The 27343-nt window shown below is 26.6% G+C and overlaps 2 protein-coding genes across 3 annotated transcripts in view; one reads left to right on the plus strand and one right to left on the minus strand.

Annotated features, from left to right (window-relative positions):
* LOC107438999 (glycogen [starch] synthase) lies at positions 1-24655 on the minus strand. The gene is made up of 15 exons (XM_016051439.4): positions 24033-24655; positions 21808-21989; positions 19836-20027; positions 17732-17926; positions 17421-17565; positions 15715-15832; positions 13266-13386; positions 9203-9369; positions 7733-7811; positions 6722-6835; positions 6238-6364; positions 6001-6158; positions 4251-4352; positions 4040-4111; positions 1-1332 (listed from the first exon to the last, which is right to left on the minus strand). Exons 1-15 carry the CDS (start codon positions 24163-24165, stop codon positions 1186-1188), a joined length of 2052 nt encoding a protein of 683 aa, XP_015906925.2. The 5' UTR covers positions 24166-24655; the 3' UTR covers positions 1-1185.
* The window catches only part of LOC107439001 (Fanconi anemia group E protein), a 21922-nt gene continuing 19230 nt past the window's right edge, over positions 24652-27343 (plus strand). Inside the window, exon 1 of one of the 2 annotated variants that reach the window (XM_016051441.4) lies at positions 24652-25195. In XM_016051441.4, the coding sequence (XP_015906927.1) occupies positions 24926-25195 (270 nt within the window). In that variant the 5' untranslated portion in view covers positions 24652-24925. The remainder of the gene's footprint in view (positions 25196-27343) is intronic. The other variant, XM_016051443.4, reaches the window with a different exon arrangement.

Genomic DNA, 27343 nt, shown 5'->3' on the forward strand with positions numbered 1-27343 from the left:
TGCAAATCAAAATGTAAACTTTATTTTTGACACTTACAATGTATACAATTTATTAAAAATATGCTATTTTTGTAAACATATATGGCACATACACTTGAACAAATAAAATAATAAGAATTTATGTAAGTTGATAGTCTTAACATTCAAGTAAACTACATTGCTGAGTAGCCTAAAATGATTGCTATCACTCAACACTTTAATTCATTGCACATAAAACAAAATAAATTCATTTTAGTAAACAATATGGCAAATTCAGAAAGACAAAATTAAAACAATAGAACATAGTTTGGAAATGTCACACATTTGAAATGATTATTATCAATTAAATATAAATATTAATTTTCGGATTTTTTTCCCCAGCTATATTAAATTTTTTTCAATCAATTGATTCAGGATTTCTTTATAACTGACAAAAGTATTGACTCTTTAACATCGTTGAGATACTAATCTTGTTAAGATTTTATAAGTACATAGTTAATATTATTTAATGAATATAATTAATCAGTGAAACAAATGTGAATATGCATATGTCTTCACATAAAGTTTTATTATTTCATCAATGTTACAGGGCACAATACTAAATATTGTTGTTTTATTAAGGATCATCTTTTTACTCAATCATCTATAATAATCGTAAAGATTGTGTACATAAAATGGTCAAAGTGTGTCTGTGTTACAATTATATCAAATGTAGTGATTATAGCTATATCAAGAGGCTTTAAAAAGTGACCTTTCAAAATTTTATTTCATTCAAACATCCTCAGAATCTTGCTAAAAATACAAATCTGTCATTTTGGCAATTGACCGATAAGCATTTTTGATGTATCATTAACATGACAGTATTATAGATGGACGAAAATATGCCATATATATGCAACATATATAAAAACAGAATATCGCTTTTTCTTAATTAACAAAATACGTCAGATTAAAATCAAAAAAATTATTTTTTCAACAGCACCATTTATGATTTTTAATGACATAAATATTTAACAACAAAACATGATAAAAATAGTTTCCTTTTGAATTACATCACAGGTATAATTAGAACAAAAAAGAAATCAACGGATGAACTTATCTGATTTTTTTTCACAATTGTCAAAAAAAAAAAAGTATAAAGCAGTCGTGAAAACAATTACCTTTCTTAAAAGTCAGCAGAATTTTAGACATAAGTAAATAAAACTTTCAGCTTTCATGTTCGTGTTCTTCAGACGAGTGATCTTCCTCATCGTCACTTCCATGTTCTGATGGAGCTGGAGTTGAGGCACGAGAGCTAGTAGGCGAAGGAGGCTCAGACATAGGTCTAGGATACTTCATTTGTAGTGTACCTCTCTATATTAAGTCAAACAAAAATTACTGATTAGAAAAACAAGAAAGTCTTACATAAGGTTTAAAATTCCAGGTAAAATTAATAAAAAGTGTTTATTTAAGTCAAAGTAGCAGAGAGAGTTGGACCTAGAAAAATTGACTTAATTGAAAAATTGACAGGATTACTTAAACTTAAGCATGTGATTGCAAAAAAGAAAAAGCACGCAAAATTTGAATGAAAAAATGCTTTTGGAAAACAACCAAGATTAATTTGTCTGCGGCAAATTTAATAACTAACAATATTGTGCAACTGCTGCTCATGGGGAGAAAAGTATTAAATTTATGTAATAATAATTAACTACAAGTTTTTTTCCCCCAACTTTTAACAAGAGGTTCAATCTATTATATAGTCATAGATAAATAGGTCAGAAAATTTAGTACTTGAATCAACCATATTAACCTTAGATTAAGTGGGGAAATATTAAGAGCTTTAACCTTTTCAAAAATCAGAAAGGGTATGATATCCAAATAAGCCACATTGGAAAATTGTAATTGCAAGATATCTCAATATTTATCAATCGTGGAAGTTGATTTTAGTTTTTATACATTTAAAAAAATGCGTGGAAATTTTTTAACATCCTCAAAAGTATAAATGATAGCTAAAAATTCATTAAAAAAGAAAAAAACGTAGGAAAAGATAACGAAAAAAATTATGGATTCGAGGTACTATTTTTGAACCATTAAAAGATAAATTAAGATCTTTTAGAAGATTAGAATTTAGATGAGACAAGTGGATCTTCTAATAAGCTATTTGTAACGTTTGCAAACAATTTAAAAGAACTGTTGAAAAGAGCAGAGTGGAGGTCTGAACAATGCTTATAGAAGACAATAAAGTTCCTCTATTGTCAAAAATTCATTATAAATTAAAAAAAAATAAATCTTTAATGTTGATAGTTATTTTCTTCAGTCCAATATTATTTTTCTAAATTCTTTCAAATACAAATAATTTCTCAAGATAAGGAATAGTCAATAAAATTCCTAGAATACAATAGGCAATATTCTACTTAACCTTGAATATAAGCTACGTTTCATAAAAATTATGATGATTCGGAAATTTAATTAAACAGAATTGCAAAGAAATTAATTGTTAAGTGAAATTCCATTAATACAATCATTAAAATTCTTAAAATTAGATTATTATTGCTAAAGCTCAAGGTCTTACATAAGCAGAGTGGGAGCTTTGCAGTTTGTTCACAAGGGGGCTAAAAAAAAACACCAAAAAATGCTTACATAATATTTGAACAGCCCTTAAGCAGGACTCTCAACATGTTTCAGCCAAAGAAGAGCAAGAATTTTGTAAGCTGAGATAATTTTTGGTTAAAAGGAAGAATTTAGATGACCATTTAAAAAGAGGATTTCATAGGACCATTTATAGTTGAAACCATCTATATTACAATAAATGACTTAATAAGTGTTCTTAAGAAAAATGTTTTAAAAAAAAATCACCTAACCATAGTTCATTTAGATACAAAATTTGATTTTTGAAACTGCTTTTTCGGTTGGGATTTTACGATAACCGATTTTAGAATTAGAAACAAATTATATAAGATATACTGCAAGTTTTTATTTTAGTTTATTTTTAAAAAAAGAAAGCTGATACAAATATATTGCTCAAATTAGATATTTAACGATAATAAAAATTATTATTTAAAAGAATCACTATAGTAAACAAAATATATATAAAATAAAAAATGCATTTTTCATAAAAGCAATTTGCTTAATATATTTTAATTAGAATCTAAAATTTTTGATTAAAAAGAGTTTTTTTAATTTTAAAAACAGCTTAACTTTTCAATTGAAGTAAACAGATCAATCTAAGAATTATTCCTCAATTAATTTTAAAATCTTTGTAAATTATTATAGAATCTGTAAATCCAAGGTATCTGCTACATTTTAGATTTTCAAATTCATGACTTTTCCTGATTTTCCATGACTAATTCCTAGAATTTTTCATTACTTAACAAAGTTACTATTTTCTCAGACAAAAACGCAACAATAAATTTAAAAAAGCATTATAATAACATTAATTGAAATGATAGGTAAAACCAAAACTGTAATACTCTGCATCTTCATAATTATAGATTTTAAATTTAAAAAACAGAATAAAGAAAGAGTTGAAACAATAAAATAGCTGGAAAAAAAATTCAAAAGCAAATAATTTTTTTCCTTTTTTTTCTGTAGAATTATATTCTATAGATACTTTTCTTGTTCATCAGAAAGGAAAGAAATACAACCGATTTATCTGTTCTCATTTCGAAATAAAAAAAAATTCACCACAATTCAAAATTCATTACACACATTTGCTGAAAATAATAAATAAATATATGACTCAGAATTCACCACCATAAAAATTTTATAATGTAAAATTGTTAATGAGTTTTTTTCTTCATAATGACGAAATTCCTACAATTTAAAACAATGAATTCGTTAAGTAAGGCTAGTTGTCTGAGCCATGTATATCATGAGTGAATAATCCCTAAATTTGAACTATTGAGCTGAACGATTTTTCTAGCATTATTAGTTAAAATAAAAAACAGATTGAAAAACCAAAATTCTTCAGATCTCAAAATCGATTTTAAAATTTGTATTTATAGAAAAAAGGCTGTTCTGAATGGATACAAAAGTCAGAAATATCAGGACAATTAAAATAATTTTTATATTCTTTTCATACCATGTCATCTTCAGGATCAGTGCCTTCAGGATGCATTTTATGTAAAGCCATCTGTCTAGCTTGTCTATAATACTAAAAAGGAAAACATTTCATTATTTTTTTTGTTGATAAATTTTAAATCAAATAACAAAATTAGTTAAAGGTATAAAACTTTCTTTAAAAGAAAATAAACAACTGATTTTGAATTGGAATAATGGAATAAACTACTCACAACTCCTAAGTTCTTCCAGTCAAGTAGATCACTCAATCTTTCAGTTCTATTACGCTGAATAATCCTTTGACGTCTTGAAAGACAAGTGAAGTCGAACAAATACTAAATATACAAAAAAAGGTAATATTTCAGTGTTTTTAGCAAATTAATCAAATCTGAGAAAGAAACTATATTTCAACGATTTTTTTCTCCTTAAGTTGAATTCAAAATTAAATTGAATACTGATAATAAATAGCATTTCTGAATATAGGTCGGAAATTTTTGGGCAATTTCTCGTAACATAATGGAGAGGAGAAGGGTTGGTCGGTTACAAATTAAATCCATTAACTTGAATGAATGACATGAACATTGCGAACAAAAATACTTTTCTGTTGGTCCAGCATTAGTCTAGCAGCAGATCATATAAATATCCTGAAACAGCACATGCAAAACTTAAAATAACAGATGAAATTAAAATGATTGAAAATAACAATTAAAAAGGAATCACATAAAAATGACAATAGAAATATATTTTTTAATAAGTTCATTTTAAATGCTTATTTTCCCTCTTATAATTCAGATAATTCTTGCTGTTAACATCTAATTAACATTGACTTTTTGCTAAATTAAACTGTCAATGATGACAATCCGGACAGGAAAATTGAAAGATTTGAGAAGAGGGTAGGAAAACAAAAATAGGAAGGAATAAATTGTTAGTACTTCCAGGGGGTATCAATTTCTATCTGAGATATCTGGGTAGTCAAAATAAAAAAATTTCAGGATATTGGAAGTAGGTTAGTTAAGTAGCTATTAGAAGTAGCAGAGTTAACAGGCTACTTCTTAAATCAAAGACACAGCAATGGAATTTTATTAATGGATATTGCAATAAATTCAAATAATTTTTAAATATAAAACTACTTTTTAAAGAATAGTTATTAGAAAATTTGAAGAATGTTAGTACATTTTAAAATTAATATTCTAATCAAAATCAAGAATCAAAAAGTAATAAAATTCTAAAAATTTACAAAAATATTTCATTAGTGGTTGCAGCACATTAGAAGACAAGTTTTTTGCCTGGTTATGAGTGATTTATGTATTGTTACAATTATACATGATTAGCAACATCATTAAAAGCTGAAAATAGAATAAGTCATTACATATTTAACATTGAAGTATATTATTTCATTAGGAGAACAGATGAAATATGCTCAACCTAAGGCATTACTTAAGAAGTGATAGGTTAGTTTATCTGTCCTACTCCCCCAGTTTTAAGCCTTTCTTATGGCTTTGAGACAATTTAAATGCAATCAAACTTGAGTAATTTAAAGTTGAAGGGATCAGAGAAAAATAATCAAATTATATACAACTATAATATCAAATATTATACTTCATTTTAAGAATATTGTTACATTTTTCTCATTAAATTAAATGTACAAGCTGAAGTATTTATGACTTTCTTTAAAAAAAGAGACAGATATTTTTAATTGCCCAATTGAATGTAATTTTCAAGTCATAGCATATGATCCTAACTAATTAATTAATACAAAAACAGAAATTTCCACATTAGACTAACATTTTAAAAAAAAAAGCACGAACTTCATGCACCCTAGCTTTTGATACAATAAGTAAAGGCTTCACTCGAAGCACAGTAACAATACTTAAAGCATAAAAAAAAAAAATTTTACAACCACATTGTACCATTCACAAGAGTGAAAAAAAAGATACAAGATTTGTTTTTCTTTTTAATGGTAGAAATATCAAAATTTGTTACCTGAGCTAGCTGTTGTACTGATTCTTCAGGACTTTTGAATCTCCTATCTACAATATATGTACCATATGACATAGGATCAGCAACATGTTCTGCTATGAAACATCCAAATCCTGACAAATTAGTAGTTATACTAGGTATACCCATCACAGTGCATTCAGCTACACAAAAAAAAGAAGTCATTTTTAATATAAAATTAATATACAAGTATTTATAGTACTTACATAAAAGTAATGTTACCAGGAGTGTAACCCCAAGGCTCATAATAAGAAGGGAATACTCCGATATGACATCCTCTAACAAATTCTTCATAATCCATGCTGAATAATGGATTGGTTGATGATAAAAATTCAGGATGAAAGATTACCTAAAAATTGAAATTTTGTTGTGATGTCTAACTTAATACATTTTGGTTAAATAGCTTGTAATTGTTTTTGTATATTGTTTGAAAGAAGTTAAAGTTCAATTGCAAGAGCAATAAAATTTTCAAAAATAAAATATTTCATTGATCGATAGGCAGATATAAGAAGGATTATCATACATGTAAATAAATATTTTCAGAAAAATTAACAAAATATTTTCCTTTTTTGGAATAATGGAAAAGAAAGAAATTCAGTTTCAGTAAATTAGCAACATATATTTTTAAGAAATAAATCAAAGTCTTGTAGTTTTATATTATCGTAGTCTTGTTTCATATTATGTTAGAAAGAATACTTTAACTTACTTTGACGCGATCTTCTCTGTTATTAAATAGGCAACACCTACGGACATGGTTTAGAACAGGGTCATTGCCATCATCTATCATATTATGGGTACAAACAGGTGGAAGACTGGTTCTCTGAAAAATGTTTTAGATTAATAATATTAACTATTATTACAAATTTTACAGTAAATCTTAAAATAAGAAAAGCTTTTGTTAACAGTTTTAATTAATTGGTGCTTTGTTTAGTGGTGAGGTCAAGGGTGAATGTTTAAAGATTCATATCCCAATAAGAAAACAAATTTACTGAATTTAAGTTTTATAAAAATAATTTCTAAGTGTAAATTATTTACATTCAATGCCAAACTATTTGGAATTCAACTAACTCAAATGCACAAAAAACCAAAACTTTTTCATTAATAAAGAACACATTTTTCAAGACATTTAAAGTTCAATATTTTTTTACTTATAATAAAAACTGAACAGTCCAGAATTTGTGCCAATTAAAATTTTCAGTAAATCTCATTAAAAATATTTTTCAACAACAACATATATATATGTATTTTACCATGAAAATTATAACTGTTGCTTATGACATCCATATCTTACTTATAAGTTTATTAATATTTTTCGCAATTTCATTACATTTTTTGGATGAACTAAAACACTCTGACAACCAGCCATACTTTCTGCTTATGGGCACTCAGATCACAGATTTATAGGATCATTTTTTTTTACCTCTACTATTACCAGATTTCTTCAATATTGTAGCACAAAAAACTATTTGCAACTTTATATCTTCAGGACTGGAATTGAGTTCTAGGCTCATGACTCAACATTTTCCCTGATGCTTCCAAAAAGTTTTTTGCAACAATGAAATAATTCTTATTTCATTTGCATGTTAATTAAGGTAAAAGATTTACAATATGGAACTTTAAAATAAACTAATCCAAAAAATGTTTGAGTGGGTAAAATATTGGATGCTAATTAAGAGAATCAATCAAATTTCAAGTCAGTTACTAAGCAAATATTTACCTGGGAAGCATAAATGCATCGTTTCATTTTCACTATATCCTCATTAGTCATTAATTCTTCATTTTTTGGTAATCTTCCACTGAAAGAACAATTTGTAATATTGATATTTTAGATTTCAAAGAAATAAATTACCATGAACTGAATAAATTATTTTTAATCTTAAATTATTTTGTTTATGAAAGCTATTATTAAGTTATTGAAAGTGATTATTATGTTATTTAATTATGTTTTTTTAAAATCCCATCTGCATCTCAACAGTTTTTATTTTAGATGCATAAAAACTGACTAAATATAGATATAAGTCTTCTCTTTAATTAAAAAAAGAAATATATCTCCTTCTCAATTATCTCTTCTTCTCCAAGGTTTGTATAAACTGAGTAAAATTGAAGTTTTGTACATAAATTGGAATGCATATGGAACAACCAATTTTTAAAAAATTAATTTAATAGTCAGGCAGGACATAATAATCGAGGACATTGAATTAAAGTATTTTCTCAACAAATAACCAAATGAGTGGAGAAAAAATGAAAGATTTAGCAGAAGCATGTATAAAAATATTCAGACAGGTGCCCAATTGTGGACTTAAGTTTTTTTCCTTCTTTTTTTAAAAACAGAATCTAAATCTTGAATTAAACTTTAAACATACTATAAAATAATGTACTCAGCAGATGAATACTAGAACTAAAAACTGTGATAAAAATTTGACTTTGTAACGAACTCTCCTCTTTCCCCCACTACAGCGCCTCTGGCGGTGAACTAAGACAGTCTGCCAGGAACCGCCGTTAAGTACGGATGTTTAATTCGAGCCCAAAACCCCCTCTTCCAAATTCTTGTATTTTTTTATCCTTGTTTTATTTTTATGTGTTTTGTCCTTTTCAATAAATATTTAGAGTTAGATAATTTTCTAGTCTTTCATTGTTTATGTGAATTGGTAAAAATACAAATAAACCAGGACTTCCCCTACAACTTTATTTAATTTATACTATAAATTAAGAGAAAGAGCACTTTAAATTACAGTAACAACTATTTAAAAAATATAATCTTGATGTCAGAAATAAGTATTTAGAATTTTTTATGCTTTAAAAAATTAGTACTTGTTCTCGAGTACAATCAAAAACTATTATAAAACAACTCATAATAAAGCCATAAAGTAAAAAAAAAAAAAAAAAAAAAAAAAAAAAAAAAAAAAAAAAAAAAANAAAAAAAAAAAAATACATGTTATCTAAAAACTTTTCTAAGAGATTTGAAATTTTAATGAGTTCTGATTTGAGTAAAAACTAGAATAAATCATGCTCATAAGCATTAAAAAGATATCTGAATGAATGGTTATTATAAATATGATTGTAAATAGATAACTTTTTAAATGTTTTAATTGCACATTTAATTACCTTTTCTCTTTAATAATAGCAAAGCTAGTCTTCAATATACAAGATATATATCAATTAAGTTATAAATGAAGAGAGTATTTACCCCAAACAAATTTCAAACATTCTTTTTCCTATTTTTGACTGCACATCATGAACAGTGTCACGAAGCTGTTTAGCAATAGCTTGTCCTCGGAGTGATTCAACATTGAAATTGTTGGTGCGGGCAGGAAATATTAAAAAGGCCATAACAGTCATATCACTCTGAGCTGACTGCAATAAAAGAAAAGTTCATAATAAAAGAATTAAACATTACAGTCATATTGTGCGTGTGTATGTATGTGTATTTAATACATATATATTTGAGTATGTGCACATTGACATTAACAAAATTAACTTAACTCATAAATTAGATAATAAGATATATATTAAGCTGACTATTATACAACTTATTCAATGATAGGTATTTCTAAAACTCCTAAGTAACAAATTTTCAGGCAGAATTTTTCTTAAAAAATTTGTAAAAGATGCTTTTTAGTACTATTTAAAAGAAAAATAAATCCTTTCAAAGAACATAATTTTTTAAAATTTTTAGTAAGCTTTTGAAAAAGGTTTGATGATTTGATAAAGTAACGCTTATAGTTCATTTTCCTTTAGTTTAAGTGTTTCGGTATATGGGTGATTCTCACGAAATATGACAATTCACTGTCCCTTGCTCCAAGATCTACTACTATAATACTAAGAGAACTTTTTTAAAAGAAAATTAATAAATTGCATTGCTGTTAGCTTTTTAAAATGACTTTGCACTAGCATTGACTGTTTTGTATAGTTAAAATTGAAATTTCATGTTTCTGGCATGTCCCAAACAATATTTCCAAACTAGCTTCAAAACTTCCCATAAAATTTTCAATATCTAATTTTTTTTCATCTCAACCAGTGTAAGCATTTCTAGAATATACGCAGAGGGTATTATTTGCAAAAACTTAGTTCAAAATAATTTTTTCTGTCAATAATTTGTTTGTTTCCTGGCTACTTTTATTTAGTGGTTTATAACCAAAATAGATAGAGCCAGCAATTAATATTTTATGTTAATAGATTGAATAGATACCCTCCTATATGAACATGTCTTGTTGCATGAATAAAGAACCAATTTTCTGGTTCAAAATCTATTTCAAAAATTTTTTCAAGATGCGTAGGTTTTTGTGTTGTCATTTTCCTGGCTTCTTGAAATCATTACTGACGTAAACTACATAGATTTATTTGAGTTGTTTTAAGAAATCCTGTTGTTTTCTGCAGAACGTAAACGTCTTAGACCAAAATATTAAATTAAAGTTATATGCTATAAAATGGCGAATTTGTCATTATCCTGGCTTATGTATTCCAGGACACTGAAGTGTTACCAGAAATTTTTTTAAACTTCTAATACTGTAAGGAGGAAAAGCAAATATTAACCTAATACCAAGTTAATTGTAATATGGTTGGATGTAATCAAAGTTATTTATTTATTTAATGATTGATTATTATACACAATTTTATTCTGTACATATCAGCAACAAAATTTTTTTTGATTCTTTCTACAGTGGATAAAAAGAATTAATTTAAGCAATTAATGGTTCATGTAACATAAAGGCTTAAGTTGAGTTACTATTAATTTAAAATGACTATTTTTTAAACTTCTAAGCTAATATGTCATTTTCCTAGAAGTCAAGATTTGGTTAATTTCTATTTTTTTTTCTAGAGCTGTCAATAAACTACACTGCTGTCTGTAAGATATTAATAAGTGTAACTAAAGAAGCATACAAAATTTTTTTTAGATTATTTTGAAGAATTTAAATTTGATGAAATTTTTTGGTCCAAATTGTCGTGTTTAAAAAGAATCACCCATATACAGACTGTCAACAATACATTTAAAAATTTAATAAAATAAAATATGTCTTTCACTTTGAGATAATTAATTAAGTAAAACTATTTTTAAAATTAGAAAAAATATTCTACATATTACATCAATCTATCCAGTTAAAAGAGTTCAATTATAATTTTTTTTAACATATCTCAATGCCCTTGCCTGCATTTAAAAAAAAATNAACATAATTTTTTAAAATTTTTAGTAAGCTTTTGAAAAAGGTCTGATGATTTGATAAAGTAACGCTTATAGTTCATTTTCCTTTAGTTTAAGTGTTTTGGTATATGGGTGATTCTCACGAAATTCACTGTCCCTTGTTCCAAGATCTAATACTATGATACTAAAAGAACTTTTTTTTTAAAAAAAATTTATAAATTGCATTGCTGTTAGCATTTTAAAATGACTTTGCACTAGCATTGACTGTTTTGTATAGTTAAAAAAATTAATTGAAATTTCATGCTTCTGGCATGTCCCAAACAATATTTCCAAACTAGCTTCAAAACTTCCCATAAAATTTTCAATATCTAATTTTTTTTTATCTCAACCGGTGTAAGCATTTCTAGAATATACGCAGAGGGTATTATTTGCAAAAACTTTGTTTAAAATAATTTTTTCTGTCAATAATTTGTTTGTCCCAAGAAAATCTTTCATTTTCCTGGCCTTATTTAGTGGTTTATAACCAAAATAGATAGAGCCAGCAATATAGATACCTTCCTATATGAACATGTCTTGTTGCATGAATAAAGAACCAATTTTCTGGTTCAAAATCTATTTCAAAAAATTTTTCAAGATGAGTAGGTTTTTGTGTTGTCATTTTCCTGGCTTCTTGAAATCATTACTGTCGTAAACTACATAGATTTATCTGAATTGTTTTAAGAAATCCTGTTGTTTTCTGCAGAATGTAAACGTCTTAGGCCAAAATATTAAATTAAAGTAAAGTTATATGCTATAAAATGGCGAATTTGTCATTATCTTGACTTATGTATTCCAGGACATTGAAGTGTTACCAGAAATTTTTTTACACTTCTAATACTGTAAGGAGGAAAAGCAAATATTAACCTAATACCAAGTCAATTGTACAGTAGGAAACCGATTATCCGGAACGGTCGGGACAATTGCTATTCCGGATAACTGATTTTTTCCGGTTTTCTGAATCGCTACAATAAGCCGTTTTTTATTGTTAAACCCAACTTAAAAAAAATAAAAAATTTTGGAAATAATCTTAAAAATAAGAAAAAACGATGAAGTAATACACTAATGATTATTTCCAAAATGATGGTAAGGTAAACATCTTTAAAAAGAGAAAGAAAAATCGTAAAATCTTATGAGGAAAAAAAAAATTTAAAAAAAAAAATTGTGAGAAAATTTATCGAATTTCGTTCCGGTTTTTTGGTTTTCCGGTTTTCTGATTTCCGGATAACGGGTTCTGTACTGTAGTATGAAATAAATTGTTTTCATAATGTATCGGATAAGATGAAATCTGGCTAACATAAATAATTATGATATTAAATTTTTTGTTGTCCATTTCGAGTTCAAGAGGTTCGGCTGCNTTGTAATATGGTTGGATGTAATCAAAGTTATTTATTTATTTAATGATTGATTATTATCCACAATTTTATTCTGTACATATTAGCAACAAAATTTTTTTTGATTCTTTCTATAGTGGATAAAAAGAATTAATTTAAGCAATTAATGGTTCATGAACATAAAGGCTTAAGTTGAGTTACTTACTATTAATTTAAAATGACTATTTTTTAAACTTCTAAGCTAATATGTCATTTTCCTGGAATTCAAGATTTGGTGAATTTCTATTTTTTTCTTCTTCTAAAGCAAATGTCAATAATCTACACTGCTGTCTGTACGATATTAATAAGTGTAACTAAAGAAGCATACAAAATTATTTTTAGATTATTTTGAAGAATTTAAATTTGATGAAATTTTTTGGTCCAAATTGTCGTGTTTAAAAAGAATCACCCATATACAGACTGTCAACAATACACTTAAAAATTTAATAAAATAAATTATGTCTTTCACTTTGAGATAATTAATTAAGTAAAACTATTTTTAAAATTAGAAAAAATATTCTACATATTACATCAATCTATCCAGTTAAAAGAGTTCAATTATAATTTTTTTTAACATATCTCAATGCCCTTGCCTGCATTTAAAAAAAAATAAACAAATAGAAAAGACCAAAACAAAGTCAACTAAGATTTGAATTTAACGTTTATTACATTTATGCACAGATAATAAAATGGTTTCTTACTTTTAGAAAATGATTTAAACGGGCTAAAGCTTCTATAAATAAATCTGCTCCTTTATTTGAAAATTCATAACGACCAGCAATAAAGAGATAAATAGTTTTATCTAGATCAAAATCATAGTGCCTGTAAAAATAACAAATTTAATGTAAGAATTTAATAGCATTTTTTACACATCTCATTTTGCATTTGATTATAAACATGCTAAGTTTAATTTCACTTGTATGAAAATTTTCCATGCAATGTAATTAACTACACATTACTTTTGGCTTGAAAAATTTTACAATCAAAACAAATGAAAAAAGTTAAATAATAAAGGAAGAAAAGTGAATGCCGAAATTTTCAATGTCTCTCACATGCAGCATACACAGCATTATATACAGCAGCTTTTATTATGCATTTCTTATTTATTCTGTTTAATGATTTTTTCATTTTATTTATCAATATAAATCAGTTAGTTATAAACCTTTTACAAGAAATAATTATTAAAATAATGTAATGTATAAAGAATAACAAAATAAACTTAATCAAGAGATGTGAATATGTGGCACAAAGTTACTGTTTTAATGAGTCAGTATAGGAATCATACATCAGAGGGCTGATACAATGGTAAAACAGTCTATGAGAAGCAGAAAAAAACTATGGCAAACTAAAATCAGTAATTCAGATGTGGGTTGGTTGAAAATTAGTTTGGAGAATTGAGGTGCCCAAAATTTAAATTAAAAAAATTTAACAATTAAAGAACATAAACTTATAGAACATTTGTTTGGTTAATCTTATGACAGATTTGGTTAATCTCATGACAAACAGGAGCTTTTGCATCATTACACTTAGAAAAATTCTATTTTAAATGTTTTTGAGAATAGAAATCAAGTGGAAGGGCTGGTTTATAATGAGACATCCTAGCATATACTTGGAAAAAATTGCAATTCTCAGTTGCTGCTCCAGAGGAAAACAGTTTCTAAAATTGTCTACAATTTTAACAAAAAGTAGAAGCTGCATCAGATAAATCAGGATTCTATGTGAATGGAATAAATAAAAAACAAAGAAAAAAAGGTTAAGGTTTCTGGAGAGTTTGTCTGGTGACAACAGCAGTTTTAGGTTATGCATTAGCAGATGGTTATAATTGCTCCAAACGTGGTTAGAATCACTCCGAACTTTCACTTTTTAGGAATTTTTGTAGGATAATCATGATCACTCCTTCAAGAGCCCGAGGATTATTTTTGAAAAACATAGGACTAAATATTTTTTTAAGAAAAAATAAAAAGTCAAATTAGAAATAATTACCCCAACTGACTCTAAATTTACCAAACATCAAAATTTATCAAAGTAAATGTTCAATAATTATAAAAAAGTATAAGTATGTCAAAATTAATATGTATGCCAGANTTTTTTAAGAAAAATTAAAAAGTCAAAAAAAGTCATTAAAAGTCAATTAAAATAATTACCCCAACTGACTCTAAATTTACCAAACATCAAAATTTATCAAAGTAAATGTTCAATAATAATAAAAAAGTATAAGTATGTCAAAATTAATATGTATGCCAGATTCAAACTCATGAAAACCAATGGCACTTTTGCACCAGTTAAGATATCTGTTTGCTAAGTACAATTATTTATTCTAACACTCATCTATCTGTCCTTTCTATATCTCCTAGTCCTCTCTATTGCTTTACTTTTAATGTATAAAAGTCAGTAAAAAAACTATTAATAACATGAATTTTCACAAACTTTTTGGTGCAACATTATAAGGATAAACAGTGTGTTAATTAAAACAAACACATTGTAACAATAAATAAATAAATAAGGGAAACTCTTTCTCAAAAGTTTAAATAATATTGTTTATAAGTTTTTTTCTAACAAAAAAAAAAAAAAAAAAAAAAAAAAAAAAAAAAAAAAAAAAANAAAAAAAAAAAAAAAAAAACATTGTTGCAACATCTAATTTTCTAACACTACAAAATTTCACGTCTCCCCCATTTTCCTTAAAAGCAGATAAGTAGCATGCTCATTTTAAAATTTTGCCTGGCTTAATGTCAATTGTCCAAAATTTATCAAGCAAGAAGATTGGCCCTTTTCTTCACTAGATCTTAATTCTTTAAATTATTGTGCTTTGAGTTAAAGAGCTAGACACTAAGCATCACAGAAGTTTGGATTCTCTCAGACCTTCCTTATTGCGTTACAAATTATCTCTTAAAATGATTCATGTTGTCATTAGACAATAGCATAAGAGATTATCTTTAGTAATCGATAAAGATGGTGGTAGATTCGAATACATTTTTTTTAAATGTAAACTTCTATTTATAGCTTTCATCACATTTGTGTATTTATCATTTTCTATTTAATATCTATACAATAAAATAATTCGATATTTGTAACAGTATTTTGTAGCCACTCTGTAAAATATGCCATATTAAAATAATTCATAATATTAAATTAAAAAGGAAATATACAAACCCATAAAAATGACCTCTAACAAAATCATGAATTTTTTCCTTAGCAAGAGCATGCAGATTTTGAAATTCATGAATGGCACTAAACTTTTTTACATTCAAACCATTAGGAGTGATTACATCTAAAAGTATAAAACAAAAAATTAAGAAATACTTTAAAATAACATTAAAAAAACCTATGATTTGTATATAAGTAAATATCAGTTACACGGATGTAAAAGTAATTTACATACTAAAGTTTTGTAAACATATTAATCTTACACACATTTGGATATTAATTTCTCAGAATAACCTGTGAGTGTGAGAGATACATAACTTTTTTTTATTTTTTTACAAAGAATATATTTGTTTTATAACAAAAGGGTTATTTTTACAAGGAAACTATTTTTAATATAGATCGTGATTTTTACTTTCATTTAAAGTTATCAATGTTAAGATATTTGGGGTAATAGAAAATTTTCTATTTATATTAAAAAAGAATTATGAAAGTGAAAGTATTTCCAATCATGATCCTAGTAAGATCCAGTTCATAGTTCCTTCCAGAGCTGCAATAATAAATAAACCTACACTTCAACAAAATATATAGAATTGTTTTTAAAAACATCAATTTCTTTTTTTACAGAGTAAAAATAATTGTTTTGCTCATGTGAAAAGTAAAATTTTTTCCAAGATGAATGGAGTTTGATTTCATCTAATAAGATATTTTGTGTTAAGCTCATTCACTTTACAGTACAGTATACCCTCCATATCTCGAAAACCTTGTTATTTCAAAACATATTTTTTTCCTTAGCATGATATATCTACCTATGAATTCCTATGTTGAAGAGTTTCTTTTCAAAACCTTGCTTTGCTGAAATCTTTTCAAAAGAGAAATTGAATGTTTTCGGAAAAATCATAATGAAAAATTATTGTAAGCCAATCCTTTTCTATTTAATGCATAATTATTTATGTCTCACTTTTAAAAATAAAATTATCATAAATGTATTCAGACTTATAGTCAACTATCATTACATACATATGTTATAGTAGTTATTCTTACATTTCATGACTCTACTTTTTAGAGTAATATTTTAGAATATATTTTTCTACTTTTTAGAACATCTTTAATTCTGAACTTGTTATCTTGAAAACTCCCTACCTCGGGATTTTATTAACGTCCCTTCATTTTTGAGATATCAAGAGTATACTGTATTTAAAAGCATTATACTAAGTTACGAATCGAAAATTAGTATTAAAAGAAATTTATGTTAAGTGTGTTCATATTGAGGTGGTTCAACTGTATTTATATTCAACTGCATATACAAATTTTTAGTTCAAATTAAATGAAATAATCCATTTTACAATATTTTATATAAAAGTTTCAAAATAATGCACATTAAAATATTTTGCTGCATTAAGCACAAAATTAATTTAGCGAATAGATAGCGATAGAGAATCGAAAGTTAGTGTTAAAAGAAATTTATGTTAAGTGTGTTCATATTGAGGAGGTTCAATTGTATTTATATTCTACTACATACATAAATTTTGAGTTCATATGAAATGAAATAATCCATTTTACAATATTTTATATCTAAATTTCTAGATAATGCACATTAAAATATTTTGCTGCATTAAGCGCAAAATTAAATTTTTCTAAGTAATTTTGCTTTTAAACTTATCCGCATCTTGCTCAACGCAGATAAGACAAAAAGCAAATTAATTCCCACAAACCTGGTTTTCGCTTTAACAAATGTTCAGATTCTATAGATGTGATTTCTGAAACAGTGGTAAAAACATGAGAACTATGTGCAGCAGCTCGTTCCATGCAGTATCTGTGATAGATAGACCTATCCCCAGCTTCTTTATCTAGATTAAACTAAAAAGCATAAGCAAATTAGTTTCTTTATCAGAATTAAATATTTTTTTTACAAGAACTAAAAAAATGCTTCAAAAAATTTATTTGCAACATAGAAATATCTTTTTTTAATCAATCAGCGTACATTATAAAAATTGTATAACAAAATTGATTTTTTAAAACATACCTTATCTAAATTATTATAGAAGTCTAAATTTGCAGCACATAAATATCTTCCTAATAAAGTAGCATGAGTGGTAAAAACTGTGGCTATATCAAGATGTCTAGTTCGACACAGTATGAGACCTATTCCTGCCAGCCATTCGTGAAAGGATGCAACTACATAAGGAGTTCCTCTTTCCAGTTCAACTTGTTTGTAAAACTAAAAACATAAAATAGAGATGTGCTATATTCTACTAGTAGAATTTTTAAACATAATCCAGTAGCTATAAAGTAACGAGTATGCATATACAATAATTTTTAACCAATATACTAATTTGAAGTAGTATTTGTATAATTATTTTTTTAATGTTTAACTGGGAGAAAATAATGTACATCAAAATGTTAACTGTAAAAGCAGCAATCAGAACAGAATCTATTTTTTTTTCTACACACGGACATTACCTTAATTATATTCAGAAGCATTACAAGGGCTTAAGAGGTCCAGAGTGAAGTGAAATATATTAGTTGCATTTTCAAGTTTTTGTTGATAAAATACAAAGGTAAATTTAATTAAAAAAAAAACTGATATAAATCACAAGTATAAAATATTAAATATTTATGAACATTAGAATTGAAAATAAAATTATTTTCCTATAATGTAACAGAAATTGAATAAAAATATAAAAATGAAGTTATGGATGGCTTTTCGGTGGTCCTAGGTGAATGTAACCCTAGACACTTCTTTAAGTCTAGTTTTGATAAATACTGATAAAATTACTTTTACAGAATCCTTACAAAAGAAAATTGAATTTTTAACATTGAAGAGATAGATTCTACAGAAGTATTTTAAGCCACTGCTGATTGAAGAAAATTTTTTCAATTTAACATATATTTAAGTTTTAGCCACTTTATAAGACAAAATAAATGTGATACTTTAATCTTTACAGGATATACCTTTATTTACATCAGTAACAGACACATATTCTCTTTTTGTGTGTGATAATTTTACTCCTATACACAGTTCAACATCGATTCAATGCTGCTTGACTGAACAAAAACGTCGTACATAATGGGATGTTGTTATGTTGGGGACATTAAAATTCCAATAAAAGGGTACAAATTTAAATGCATTTTGTTAAATAATTAAATACAATACGAAACTTGTGTATGTAATTTTGTTTTAATTGTTTATGTAATTTATTTAATAAAAAAGAAAAACTTACATTATTTTAATGAAAAAAAGCCTGACATTTTTGTTGGTTTACCTTTTGTTTGACTTAAAGTACAGTATGGATTTTTTTTTTTAACACTTCCAAAGCATTCATTTCTGTCTCTTGTTTTTCATGCAATTGGGAGAGAAATTTTGAACTCTTCAGCATAACTGCTGCCTCATTTAATGATGGTAGTAGATCTGAAGGTTCACAGTTTTCTTCATTACTACCAAATGCTATAGTTCCAGCTATTGAATTGTGTCTCATTTATAAGTCATCAGATTGTTATCACATTGTGAATACTCCAAAAAGTTGGTATCGGGCTTGGCATTCCGTTCTGAAATACTGTAAGTATTCACCGGGTTGGAAATGATGTTGAACTACCTACCTTTTCTGATATTACTAATAACATTATCATTAATGTCCATAAAACCTTTTTTGTGAAATTTGTAAGAAAATGTTCAATATGAACATAATTAAAGTCTAATTTCTTGCAAGCTGTACACTATCGAATTTTAGTACAAATTCTTGTTGACATGAAAATATTACATAAATAATTATCAACAGTTGTGTGAAAGATAACGCAAAACCCCAGTATTTCAAGGAAATGGCATAAGAGGACACTCTAAATGCCGAAATTTTTCTCTCCATCATTTATGTAGGAAATGAAAGGGAATCAAGCTTTTTGGTTGTTATAATGTGCACAATATCAATAATGCTAAATGCACTAATCATATTTTTCGTGAACTAATGAGATGTCCTTTCATTTGAATCAAGAAAAGCAGAAACATGAAATAGCTAAGTTAATTCACTGTTCAAAAACAGTTTTAAAGAAAAAGAAAAATTATATAAATTTTAACACGAATTTATATTATTACATTTCAACATTGGTTTGAATAATAATTTTAAAAAATTTACTTCATCAAGGAACCAAGCGACTAAGTATCCAAATATTATAGCATCATTAGATTCTCTATCATGCCAGGGTACTCCAATGTTGGCTGTGTTCCAGAGATCTCTTTTCCATTCATCTAATTTCCATGCTGCAGAACTTATATCAAAAAGAATTACCCGAGGGTATCCATCTATCAACCATCTTCCATAAACTACCTGAACATTTGAAAGAAACTTATTATTTACTATCGTATCGAAACTTATTATCGTATTACTTTAACTATTGATCATTGGAATAATTACAATGATCAATAAAATAGAATAGACACTTTTTAATACTAAACTCATTACATAACAAGCGTGCAGCAAGGACATTATAAAATTCCTCAATTTAGTAGTTAAAAATTTATTCATGATAAATATATTTATTCTTCCCTGATAATCATTTGCTTAAATGGTAGAAGTTTACAGGAAGACTCAGAAACAAATGGAGGAAAAATTAACTTAAAAAGAAGAACATTTTAAAATAAAAATAATAAATTTTAAAATCAATTCAGCTTACATGATTATCGCTGTGCGATATACCATATTTTGTTATATTTATTTAATATAAATGTCAGAAAAAGAAAATTATTTTACTCAAATTTAAAACTTAAACCTCTGCTCTAAAGACATAATATAAACTAAAGATTGTAAGAACTAATTCTCATTTGAAATTAAGGTAATTTTGTTATGAGTTTACTGTTAAACATACGCTTATCTAGAAATCATTAGTTTAAATTTTCAATATTGTCCTTTTAACAACTATTTTCTGTAAACTTTTGTCCAATTAAAAGTTGCATCAGTACTTCAATTGATCCTTTGCAATGAAGTATGCCATAGGATTTATTCTTTGAAAGAAAATTGCACAGGCTAGCTTAAAAGTTAAAACTTTTAACACCCATATGATTTTTGAAGAACATTAAAATTTTATTTTAAACATTGAAGGGTTTAAGGAAATATAATGCCAAGAAACATTTTTAAACTGTTTCAGAAGAGAATTTTTGGGGGAAAACATCACAATTTCCAAGTAACAACTAAAATATTTTCAGGTATTATGCTGTTATCTAGCAAAAATCTGGAAAAATTTTAAACCACCTATCTAAAAACAATGCTAAAAAATAGTTTTAAAATTGTCGCTATTTTGAAACATGCTACTTATTAATGTAAGGTAACAATCCCTTTAATTTATTAGGAAGTTTCTATACAAAGGTTGAAATCCATATCCATGTTATCATCCATAAAATACATTTCTGACATTTTTCTTGATATAGATTAAACTTTTGTCCTTAAAGATTAAAAAAAAAAATTCGTAACACAAAAAGATGTGAAAGGCTAAATAAGTATATAAATATAAATGACAAAAATATACAGCTTCATGCAAGAATTCCCTTAATAAGAAACGATTGTAGTATATTAACTAGAACTTTAATGGGAAATAATTGTTGTATATTGTATAGCATAATTAACCAAAAATATAGTTTTCAAAGTAATTAATATTCTTGAATAAGATTTACATTTATGATTACTATTTTTTTTTTTTTTTCAAATGGCAGGCACTGAACTTTATTCTTCGCCTAAGAAGATGCCGGAATTGTTACTCATTTTATGTTACCCAGTGGGTACCTGTGAACCAAAGTCAAGGAGGCGAGCAACATTACCCACGCCCCACTGCCACAAACCCATTCATAGGGTCAGCCACATTCACACATCACATAGACAGAAACATCCATGCCCAGAGCGGGATTTGAACCCGCAGCCATTGGCTTCGCAGTTAGGCGCGCTAACCGCTTGGCCGGCTCACATTCGTGATTATAGATTACAATATTAATGAAAGATTTTAAGTTAAAAATCTGATTAATATCATCCATGAATAATTAAACACGATTCTTTTAAATAATCGAAAACAATCTAATTATGAACAAAAAAATTACAAATAAATAAAAAATACATTTACCTTTATACCACACTGCCTTAATGCTTGAATAGCATTTTGATAAACAGCTTCGGGTGGATCCATAACTTCGACTTCAGTTTTAACAAGCCCATCATTGTACGGGCCAAGAAGGCAATACTGATCTCCTAATTCTTCAACACTCACAGCTGCTTTTGATCTGATAACAGTATAAATTCCTCCAACTACATAATGAAATTAAAATGAGTTAAAGAGTTAAATTTTTTAGCAAAATGTCAACTATTATTTACAAAGTGATATCAAAGCCATGTAATAATACAATATATTTAGATTTCGGGAACCTACTGCACTATTGTGCATTCAAAATTCCATTATAGTTCCATATAAATACCTACTCAAGCCAACAAAATGAGCCAAGTCCCTAGCTCTTTAGTATTTAATTCTAGGGATGTAACGAATATTCGGTCACTATTCGGTATTCGGCCCTTTTGCCGAATATTCGGCCACTATTCGGCCCTTTTGCCGAATATTCGGCCTGAAGTTATTAGGCTGAATATGAATATTATTAGATATTTGGATGAATAAATTCATAATAATAAAGAAAGATATTCTTTTAAATGTGCTTTTAAATATATTTAATCATGAATATTGCAGAGTAACATTTCACTGCATTAATTATTAGAAAATCTAACATTTACTCAATTTAAGTTGTATAATACATAAGTGTATTTAATAATGTTACATACATAAAAACATTTTCTTGTTGCAATTTAATACAAAATAAAAATTTCAAAAGTGAAACTTTTTAAAAAGTTCTTAATTTTCTGGGTTTTAATAATTTTTCTGACAAAAAAGAAAGTTAAGAATACATTTAACAGTAGTAATGAGTTCTTATTTTAAATAAAATAGCATATAAATTACAAGTATAACTATAACAAAAATATGCTATTATTAATTATTTAGATTTATAAAAGCCATATTGCCTTGTTATTGGCATCTAGATATTTAAATAATTACAAAAAATAAATCAAGTTGTTAAAATTTTTTTAAATTTGAAAATTACTTTAATTACAAAATTACCATCAAAAGAGAAATTTTTAAAAAGTAAGTATTCGGCCTAAAATTTGGCTGAATATTCGATATTCGGCCCCATCACTATTTAATTCAAAAACAAAAAAAAAAAANAAAAAAAAAAAAAAAAAAAGACCTGTCTGAAGATGGCTCCAAATTTAATCTTTTGGATTTGCTAAATTTTTTGATTTTTCTTAGTTTCTCGTGCGACACTATAAGGTAGTCCGTCAAATTTGTTGACCATTTTGGCACAATTACAGACATGGAAGTTCTTCTTAAAATTCAATTAAAATAGGGGTGAGAAAAAAAGAGTACACCTTATATATCACCCTTTATCATAATCATATTATGATTAATCATGTTAAGATATTTAATCTTACTAATCATAATCATATTAGGATTAGTCATAGTAAGATTAAATATCTTGACGTGATTAATATTTATTAAAGATTTCAATAACATATTGTGTATTTCAATTTATATTGTTACAACATAGGGTTTAAAGAAATTTTGGGGACCACAATGAAACTTATCAAAAAATGTGCAGGTATACTTTATTTACTCATCATTGTGATGAGTTATGATTCTACTGATTTCATATTTAACATTGCAGTGATACTATAATGCATTTAAATTTCACATGCTACTATGGACAGATACAACATGTTTTGCAAATGCAACTCTTATGTCAAGTATAAATAAAATTTTTCACAATTGACAAATCGTATCTATAAAAGAACAAATAATTTATTTACAAAATAACAATTTAAATTTCAAAGAGTAAAAGCAGATTAATATTTATTAGATTGATTAGGATGAAATGCAAAATAAATTTGCATTAATTAGAGAATAATTCATGCTGCAAAATGTATTTTAATTTTAAAAGCAATAAATAAAAGACTTGCATGCATATCAATTGATTCCGGATGCCAATTTAGACCACATGTAAATACAAGATTGTCTCATTACTATTTTAAATTCTTGAAATCTAAGGATAACTGCTAAGAAATATCTTTATGATAACATTATTATAGTTGCAACTTTGCACAAGGTCAGCCAGGTCGTGGATTTTATATAACATGTAATAGATAAAATGCTTAAATATCCAAAGATATCAATTAAATGCATCAAAAATTAAACTTAGATATCTGCATTTTGACCTTGAGAATCATAAATATTTAAGAGTTATTTTGCACCTTTATTAACAACTTCCCAAGAAATTTCAAATACCCATCGATTTTCAGCTTCTGCAGTAGCTCCTCTATCTAAAACTGTATCTTCATTGCTTTCAGGGCGATAGAACCTTTTGGATAAACGAGAAGTAGCCATGCTGATATTTTAAAAAGCTACGATCAGTCCCTTCGTTCAAATTCAGCTCTTCTGATACAAATCGATGTGATAGAGAGATAAACAAACTAGATAGCTACTCTCTACCGCCACTTTACTACAAACCAATTCCACTTCAAAATTAATAGCACGTGGTAATTTAAACCTTGAAGTGTAAACAAGGTCACCCTGTTTACACTCAAACGGATAATTTGACATTAAAATGATACGAAAGGATTTCTTGTTTTGTTTTTATCGCTACCTTTCTAACTTCTATTTTTTTGAAAAAAAAAAAAAAATTAAAAAAGATTTTTTTAATTAACTTTATGATTAAAATTACAAATGAACTATTGAATTTCTTCCTTTTTCGACATTATTGCTGCGTTAAAGAAGTATTTTTCCACATTTTTGATTGTTTTATTAAAAATATCTGCTGAAAAACTTTTTAAAAACGAAACTTCTACTAATATTTAGAGTGCCACGCCACCTGGTCATCCAATCACAGCTGTTGTTTTGATTGCTCCAAAATTTTGAACGTGTTTTTGTTGTTATACACTTCTTCAAGATAGAATGTTAATTTAAAATTTATTGAATTAAAATATTTTTAAATACAGGAAAAATTTAAGTTTTCCAAAATTTAACATAGCATTTTCTCAAAGTTTCTTTTAGTATGTAGTTATTTTAAAATAAATAAAGTAAAAGTTAAAATACCATTAAAAATAAGTATATGTTATTAATTTGAAAGCGATTTCATGACTAAAGTATGTTCGCAAACGCACCAGCGCTTTTCGAGGTAAAAGAAAATGAAATTGTGTTTGAAGAGATTTGCCACAAATTGAAAGATCACCCATTTGATTCACCTTGGGCCTTAAGTTTTCAAGTAGAAAATGAAAATATCTGTGAAGTTGAAGAAATAAATGTACCCATAAATAACTTGAAAATTAAAGATGACGAAATAAAACCGGAAGATAAGTTGTCTAACAATGAGACTCATATTAGGAAATTCTTTCAGATCGAAGATAATATTGATGAAGTAAATTTTTTTACTTACTAAATTCTTAGAATCACTGTTGAAAACTATTTTCTTCTGTAACTAGCTTCTATTTTGCATAAATATACCTTCTTCAGTAAATCCATTGAATAAGTCCAATATACATTACTACATATTTTAAATTTGCTTGTAAGAACAGAAAAAATTTAAAGTGTATGGTTGTGACAATTTCTTTTTTACAGAAACAGTTAAAATGTCTGTGTAGTATGTTTGCTGAACTAGCTTAAAATTTTGGTTGATTATGACTCTAAAAGAATAAAGGAGATATTTCCCTATAAGAAGATTTCCCTATTGGTACCAAAAAAAAAAAAATATATATCATTGAAAGGACTCAACTCGAAGAGTATAGGGCAGAGGTCTTCAACCTGAGTTCCAAAGAACATTGACAAGCGTTAAGCTAGTCTTCATTATTTGCTTAATTGAAATGTCAAAAATTTTGTATAATTTTAATTTTTATAAATGATTGAATTACAAAAGACAGTTTTCTAGTAAAAATAAATATTAATAATTATTTTATGGATAGAATAAAATCTTAAATTTTGTAAAAGTCACATGCTTCAGATGCATTAGGTCATATATTTTTAGATTGACATTAGAAAAGAATATTTTTAAATTGCCAAAAAAGCCGTGAAATATCTAAAGTTGTTTCAAACTATGTATGCAAAATAAAACTTTCTATTTTTAAGTTGCGACAAAACCAAAATATTGAAAGAGTCTGGATGTTGACCATTACATTTGGTTATAGATTTTAACAATTATTCTAAACGTGAAAATACTAAGCAATAAAAAGCAATTACAGACAAGTCATTACTTTTTTTTTCTCCGTTTCTTAATTTGTTATAATTTGAAACATTGGTGCTTTTGTTTATTATTCATAGTATAAATCTTATTGGCTATCTTTAGATTCATTATCTTTGTGAGATGTTTGTATTGTGATAAAATAAGGATGCAATAATAATTTTGTAAATTTAGTAAGTTTAAAAGGTTCCTTCAAGAAAACGGTGAACCCAAATTGTTACACAAAGTGTAAAAAGTTGAATACCCTTGGTATAGTGTATAACTCGTTGTCACTCCATGGCAAACCTGTGCAAAATTATTCCAAGTAAGAAACCCATTAGGCACCTCGGCATTGCATTACTGTCTGCATTAGTAACTGTTCACACCAGTTACAATCACCAAGGTGCCAAAAGGTTTTGAACTTGCAAATATTGAAATATATATACGTATTGGTTTGCCTGAGGTGGAAAATTATAGTCAAAAGATTTGCAGTATAAAAAAATTAGAATGAGGTATGAGCAATATATTGATATTGTTTTTCATAATCACAGTAAACAAGTTTAATTATATATTGTTTGACATTACCATTCTCATTGTTTATTTTTCCATGACAAATTCTATTTAACCATAATACTATCTACTAGTTAATATTATTCCCGGAATAAAATGTAAGTAAATAAAATAAAAAAATGTGATAGAAACTTATAATGCATTTAAGGATACCTAAATTTACAGTAACCATATAGACAGCAATCAAAACCACTAAATCTCCATTTAGAGCACTATGAAATAATAATCACTCGTCAGTGAGAGGGCTAACACGTTTGTTGTTAATTGATAGTAGAACGATGGCTAGTTCATTTGGTTGGAATGGTATGATGAAAGTTAGTAAGTAATGATGTAATTCAATGTAGCACTTCTGCAAAATATCTTTGTTAATTGTTTTATTTTTGATGTTTATGTTTATCATAGAATTATTTATTTAATTTTAAAATACACAATGTGATTTTAAGGAATAAAAAAAAAAAACTATATGATATTTGTATGAAAAAGATATCCTGTGTGATGAAGATAAATGAATTTATGTATTTCAGAATCAGTGGCTGACAAATTATGAATGACTGTAATTTAATGCAAAAAATAACAAAACATATATTGCACAGTATGCATTATTATTTAATATTGATGTTTATTTTTCTGAACTTTATTTGGATAGTAGCTGCAATTTTGAGTATTTATAACAAATGCTTGCATTTATTTTGAAAAATGTTTGAGGCCAGATAAACTGTAATTGTCAGAGTCCTTGTAAGAGTAGGGTAACAAGCATCTTCCCAGAGCCCATATTTATAGGAA

This window comes from Parasteatoda tepidariorum, chromosome 1 (genome assembly GCF_043381705.1).
Source record: "Parasteatoda tepidariorum isolate YZ-2023 chromosome 1, CAS_Ptep_4.0, whole genome shotgun sequence".
NCBI classification, from domain to species: domain Eukaryota; kingdom Metazoa; phylum Arthropoda; class Arachnida; order Araneae; family Theridiidae; genus Parasteatoda; species Parasteatoda tepidariorum.

Coding starts and splice junctions, on each gene's coding strand:
- LOC107438999 (XM_016051439.4), bottom strand. CDS start 24,165: ATGGCTACTTCTCGTTTATCCAAAAGGTTCTATCGCCCTGAAAGCAAT. Junction 21,990..24,032: donor TTGGGAAGTTGTTAATAAAG/GTGCAAAATAAC, acceptor TTCATTATGTAG/TTGGAGGAATTTATACTGTT. Junction 13,387..15,714: donor GTTAGAGGTCATTTTTATGG/GTTTGTATATTT, acceptor TTATTTTTACAG/GCACTATGATTTTGATCTAG.